Source organism: Brassica napus, chromosome C2, assembly GCF_020379485.1.
Source record: "Brassica napus cultivar Da-Ae chromosome C2, Da-Ae, whole genome shotgun sequence".
Lineage (NCBI taxonomy): Eukaryota > Viridiplantae > Streptophyta > Magnoliopsida > Brassicales > Brassicaceae > Brassica > Brassica napus.
In genome coordinates this window covers 27246383-27251702 of record NC_063445.1, presented here as the reverse complement: position 1 = coordinate 27251702, position 5320 = coordinate 27246383, and the positions used below count along the sequence as shown (strand labels likewise).

Here is a 5320-nt window from a genome sequence, read left to right as displayed (position 1 = left end):
AGATATTTTTGTATAATAACACAATATATGTTTATGAATTATCTTTTTATTTAAATTATATTTTTTTGATTTTCGATAATTCTTACTATTATAAATTTTAATCACTTGTATTATAAAAAAAATCATTTTTATTTTTAACTAATTTATATATTTTATTTTTTAATGGTATAAACGATATTAACCACTCTAACTTTTAACTTAAAAGCTCGAATGCAAATAGAGTATTAAATAAATCGTTAGTGAATAGATATTCAACGAAACTATTTTCAAATTCATTTTATAGTCCTATTTTATTGTTTTCAGTAGGACAAATATGGGATTAAAGAAATTATAACTAGATGTAAAATTAGAAGAGAAGGCTACAAAGACAAAGGCTAGAGCCAAGCTTTGACTACCAAAAAGAAAGTCTTAAGAGAAACTAAGCCTGAGTAGTTACGGTGGAGCCTGTGTTTGTGTCTGCTGCTTAGGAGCCAGAACAAGATGTTTCTCTGTGGATAGGTGAGATTCTTCTACATTCTTTTCTGTTTTTCTTCCGCCTGCCTTTGCTTCCGTTGAGCTTGAGGCTCCCTTTCGTTTCTCATGTTGCTGCTTTGACTTGTCGCGGGACAAGTCCACTGTAATTTGGACTACGGACGTGGTGGTTGCGCTTGGGACAGTACCTGTTGTTTTATCTCCACTACTTGAAACCTTGTCGGGATAAGCAGCAGTACCCTCTGATTTTGGTACAACTTGTGTCTGTTTCCTCTTCGTTATCTTCCCTTGATCCTTCAATTAAAAAAAGGAGCTGATGAGTGAGTGACCACACTCAGAGAGATTACCGAGATCATGGAAACAAACAAACAAACAAGCAATTTCTTAGATACCATCTCCTTCCCAAGATCTCCATTCGATGCTCTCCGCCTTTCCTTTGCTCGGCAAATAGCACGCTTGATCCCATGATTGTCCATTAACCTCTTTGGCCAGAGTTCAGCTAACTGGAGAGCAAAAAATATATACAAAAGAAAATCATTTACAAGTTTAGAAGAATGAACTTGGAAAGCAAAAGATAAGGAGCTTACATTTGCATAAAGCTTTCTGATCTGTGGACCTGCATCTTCATCCAATCCCTAGTATTACCAAAAAAAAAACAGAGCACAAACTATGTTCACACTTCAAATGTTGGATCTAATCAGTTGAAAAACATTGCCAAAAATGGAATTACATCAACGAAGATGTCATATAGGTCACACAATTTGTCCTCCAGCGCCGCATCCATGACAAATCTCTTCTTTGTAGGTGGCTTTTCAACATCCTGAAAATCGTCTGATGTTCCAGCTTCTTGATTAGTTGCCTGTGAAACAATTTCATGAAAGGACAAACGTTACAAAGAACTGATAGACCGACCCTATAACAGAATACCAGAGACAAAAGAAAACAAGTGCTTAGGCCAACCATTCTTAGACAGAACTCTGAGTATTATGCATTCATTTTATTGACAATGGGATGTCTAAAATCCAGCAACAGAGGCAAGAACTTAAGTGTAGATGTAAGACATTGTATAAGAAACCCATTTGAAAATAAGATCAGTGAAACTAGTAAGAGTAAGAGAGAGAGAGAACCTGTGATTCCATCAATGGAACTTGTGTTTTTAACATCTCACTAACTTCATTCTTGATAAGTTGAAATCTAGTATCTTTTTCTCGATTTGCAGTGTCTTCGGAATCAATCATGATTTTCAAGTTCCTCTGTAACAATAAGCGTTGCTAAACCATCAGAACTTAAAACTTATAACTACTCTTAATCTCTTATACATGGAATAACAAGTCTCTGTATACATGGGACAGAGGTGATTTATTACCTTCAGCGATCTAACTTGTATTAGGTGCCCAACAATGCTCATGAGACGATTGATTAACTCTCCTGATACACTCCCTTGGTTCGCCTGCTTCAATAAAAGACTTTTTTATACACCTGAAAGATTACTTTTAAAAAAGAAGAAACATAAGAGTTTTGATCACCGCAAGCCTAGCAACTTTGGCAAGCTTCAATTTCACGTTGCTTGGCAATCTTCTCTTCACTGCTTGGGATGAGGTATCAGCATCTTGGTTCTCAGTGGCAGCAGGAGGCCTTGCTATAATAAATTGGACATTTCAGTTTGCTTAATGGTATTAAACTTGCCATGCATGAAGAACACAAGTGCTTGAACGGTTGAAACTCACATTCAGCAACCACCTTCTCCAATTCTTTGAAGGCTTTCTCAAGTGTGGAGGAGGTCTTAGGCCTGACAGTATTAGAACCCCCTCTTTTCTGAATAGAGAAAAGGTTGGTTACAGCAGGATTAATATAAAAAAAAAATAACAGTTGTGAAATATGAAAGAAAACCAATGTTCTTAAAATCCGATTTATACGATTCAAAAGCTAATTCTAACCAAATTGAAATCGTTTAAACCAATATAGTTTGGTTTAAAACTGTTAAATCAAGCAAAAATTTAGTACAAATTTATCAATTTTCTTTTGTTTGTGTATCTAAATTTTATAATTCATCAAATAATTTTATTAGTAAATTCAAAAACTAAAATAGCTTATATAAATAAAATATACATAAAATAAATTAATAATTCGCTAAGGCGAATAGTCTCGATAGTACTCTGTAGAGCGCCTAGCGAGTTTTTGAACATTGAGAAAAGCTAAAGTCTTGTTTATACTTAAGATAGCTGGAAAATTACTTACTGTTATTTGAACAGATTGTTTGCTTACCGTTGCGTTGCCCAGGTCATGAGTGCCGTTGTTTTCATTCCCACGGGCTACTGTTGATTTAGCCAAACCATTTGGCTGTGAATCAGATTGTTGATGAGTACCTTTGTTGCTGCACTTCAGAAGAAGAGCGCCAGAAGATTCAGCTGCCTTTGACTTTGGACTTGTGGAGTTCCTTGGCTGAAGATTCGCTTTATCACTATGCTTCACATTTTCCAAAACTGAATCCTGCACTGTCTTTGAATCATTGGACTTTTTCTTCGGAGAGGGCCTAGAGGCAGCTGCTTGATCCTGGATTTTCACATTCATATAATCAATCTTCTGAACTGGAAATCTTTAAGGATTCGAAAATGTTATTTGGAAACAATGGTACTACCTTCGCCCCAGCCGTCTTAGCAATCTTGGCTTGTTTTCTGGATGCATCAGCAACATCTCCGCAAGGTTTTGCTGACTCTTTCCTTTGCCTTTTCTTTGGTTTTTGGTTCGGTATTGCTGTAGTTGTTGACGGTTCACTGATGTAAAAAGGAATCACAACTTATATAAACTGGTAAATGGTAGATTCCATTGCCTATTTGCAACAACATATCACCAAATGGAGTGTGACAAGAAACTTACATCAGCTCTAACTTTCCGCTATTGACAAAAAATCCATCATGTTTAATTTCCGCATCATCAACTTCAAAATACTCATCCTACAATGCAAAACAAAAACATGATGTCTCAGCTATCAAGATACACTTTGATCGCATCAGAGATACTTATACTAACCAATTCAACGTCATCAATGAATGAATCTTCAGTGTCATACTCATCATCGTCAGGAGCACCATCTAACTCTTCCCCATCACTACTATCTCTCCCCTGAAATTCATTTACTGAAGTAAGCATACAATATTCAGAAAATTGTTCCTGAGTAAGCAATCAAACATTCATCTAACTCGTATGGCTGACCAGTAGACAAAATGGTAAGAAGATATTAAGGACTCATATACCATGTAGAGCCTCTCGATCTTCTCTATAACAGCGTTGAAACGATTAGAATGAGGTTGGTCAGCCGTTTCACCTTCCGCTGGTGGACCCTGCATTATTACATATATATATATATATATATATATCAATAAAGCACTATAAACTGATTCGATCCAAATCGTATGCACATAAAAAAAAATAACTTAAAAGAAAGACACAAACATCTCCTATTTCCTTCAGATGAAGAGAGCCATCACCATATATATTCTTTTGCATATCATAATCTTCACTCATATGGAATATGGCTACAAATCTGAACCAAATTCTTTTCTAGATCAAATATAACTGATATTGTCGAACTGTACTCAGCAATGCAACCGTAATCACATGTCGAACCGCAATTCAAAAACTAGACGGAAAATTCAGTATAGACTGCAGTATTTTTCTTAATTTTCAAGAGTTTGCTTTGCTTATTGAACCCCTAGAAGCAAACTCAATGCCAAGGAGCACTGCCAGCACAATTCCTCATATCCACACAAAAAAAAAAAAAAAAAAATTTCCACGAACCAATAACAAAAGAATGATCCGACAATCAGTTGCGGTTCTGTCTGGATAAAACAGAATGTCCCAATTCAGCTACCATGAGGAGACAAGACAAAGCTTTGGTCGAACAGAGACAACGAAATTAAAATCTCGGACAGATGCATATGATTAATATACGAATATAACAGCTAAAAAAAAAAAAAAACTCACGGGTGCAATGCGAGACTCGAGATTAGGGTTAGCATTAGGAGGCGGGTCAAGGCCCGAATCAGACGAACCAATCCCCTTGCTATTGCTAGCTTCCTTCATAAGCTTCTTCCAAGAAACGTACGTCGTCTCCCCTTGTCTTAGCTCCACCTTCAGTAATTTCCGATCACCGGCGGTTAATAGCTTCGGCGAGGAGGGCTTCGATGATTCGCCGGGAGTAGAAGCGTCGTCTGTTGTGGTGGGGTTTGGTTCATCCATTTGGTGAATTTGGGTCGGGTTGGAAACGCGGATCGGAGTCAGAGGAGAAGATTTTAAGGAAGGGAGATTGAAAGGAATTTGAGACGAGAGAGAGAGATTGGAACTGAGAGGAGGAACGTTGCGCGGGATAGCCCAGCAACAACGCTTTGCTTTATTTTATTTGTTCCTCGTTTATTTATTATTTTTATTTTGGTTTTTATTTTTTGAATGAAAATACACAGTAGTGTGTTGAAGAGGACATTATGGTAAAGTGGCTCTGATTTGTGGCTCGTGAGTTCGAACCTTCCTAAATCCAAATCGGATGAGAAGTGTGGACCAATAGGCCTTGAGAGCATGGTTAGATACCCTAATAGGTTCTAATGAATAAATTATTAGTTAATTTTGTGATTTGACAAGTTTAAACTAGGGGTGTTCAATCCGGATATCGGTTCGGTTTCGGTTCGGTTTTTTCGGTTTTTCGGTATTTCGGTGAGTAAAATATAACTACCATTCTAAATCCATATTTACTTCGGTTCGGTTCGGTTTATATACCGTCGGTTTTCGGTTTATTCGGTTTTATACCAAAAAAACATAATTCTTTATTTTGGGATCATATTATATGAATTTTAGA

General features: G+C 36.7%; 1 protein-coding gene across 4 annotated transcripts; it reads right to left on the bottom strand.

Moving 5' to 3' along the window:
• Nucleotides 1-222: 222 nt before the first annotated feature.
• LOC106389615 (ubinuclein-2) lies at nucleotides 223-5114 on the bottom strand. Of its 4 annotated transcripts, none has more exons than XM_022696212.2 (14): nucleotides 4456-5114; nucleotides 3726-3812; nucleotides 3502-3594; nucleotides 3349-3425; nucleotides 3107-3245; nucleotides 2737-3024; nucleotides 2199-2286; nucleotides 1998-2110; nucleotides 1838-1924; nucleotides 1599-1724; nucleotides 1202-1330; nucleotides 1059-1106; nucleotides 864-974; nucleotides 223-765 (listed from the first exon to the last, which is right to left on the bottom strand). In XM_022696212.2, exons 1-14 carry the CDS (start codon nucleotides 4708-4710, stop codon nucleotides 433-435), a joined length of 1974 nt encoding a protein of 657 aa, XP_022551933.2. In that variant the 5' UTR covers nucleotides 4711-5114; the 3' UTR covers nucleotides 223-432. The 4 variants fall into 4 exon arrangements, with proteins under 4 accessions (XP_022551933.2, XP_022551934.2, XP_013685374.2 ...); XM_022696213.2 differs by having other exon boundaries at nucleotides 1838-1921; nucleotides 4456-5085; XM_013829920.3 differs by having other exon boundaries at nucleotides 3110-3245; nucleotides 4456-5064.
• Nucleotides 5115-5320: the final 206 nt, after the last annotated feature.

What these genes read in the sequence shown, in the direction of transcription:
- LOC106389615 (XM_022696212.2), bottom strand. Translation starts at nt 4,710, where the DNA reads ATGGATGAACCAAACCCCACCACAACAGACGACGCTTCTACTCCCGGC. An exon ending in AGCGGAAAGTTAGAGCTGAT is followed by an intron (nt 3,246 to 3,348) that starts GTAAGTTTCTTG and finishes TTTTTACATCAG; the next exon opens with TGAACCGTCAACAACTACAG. An exon ending in CCAAAGTTGCTAGGCTTGCG is followed by an intron (nt 1,925 to 1,997) that starts GTGATCAAAACT and finishes CTTTTATTGAAG; the next exon opens with CAGGCGAACCAAGGGAGTGT.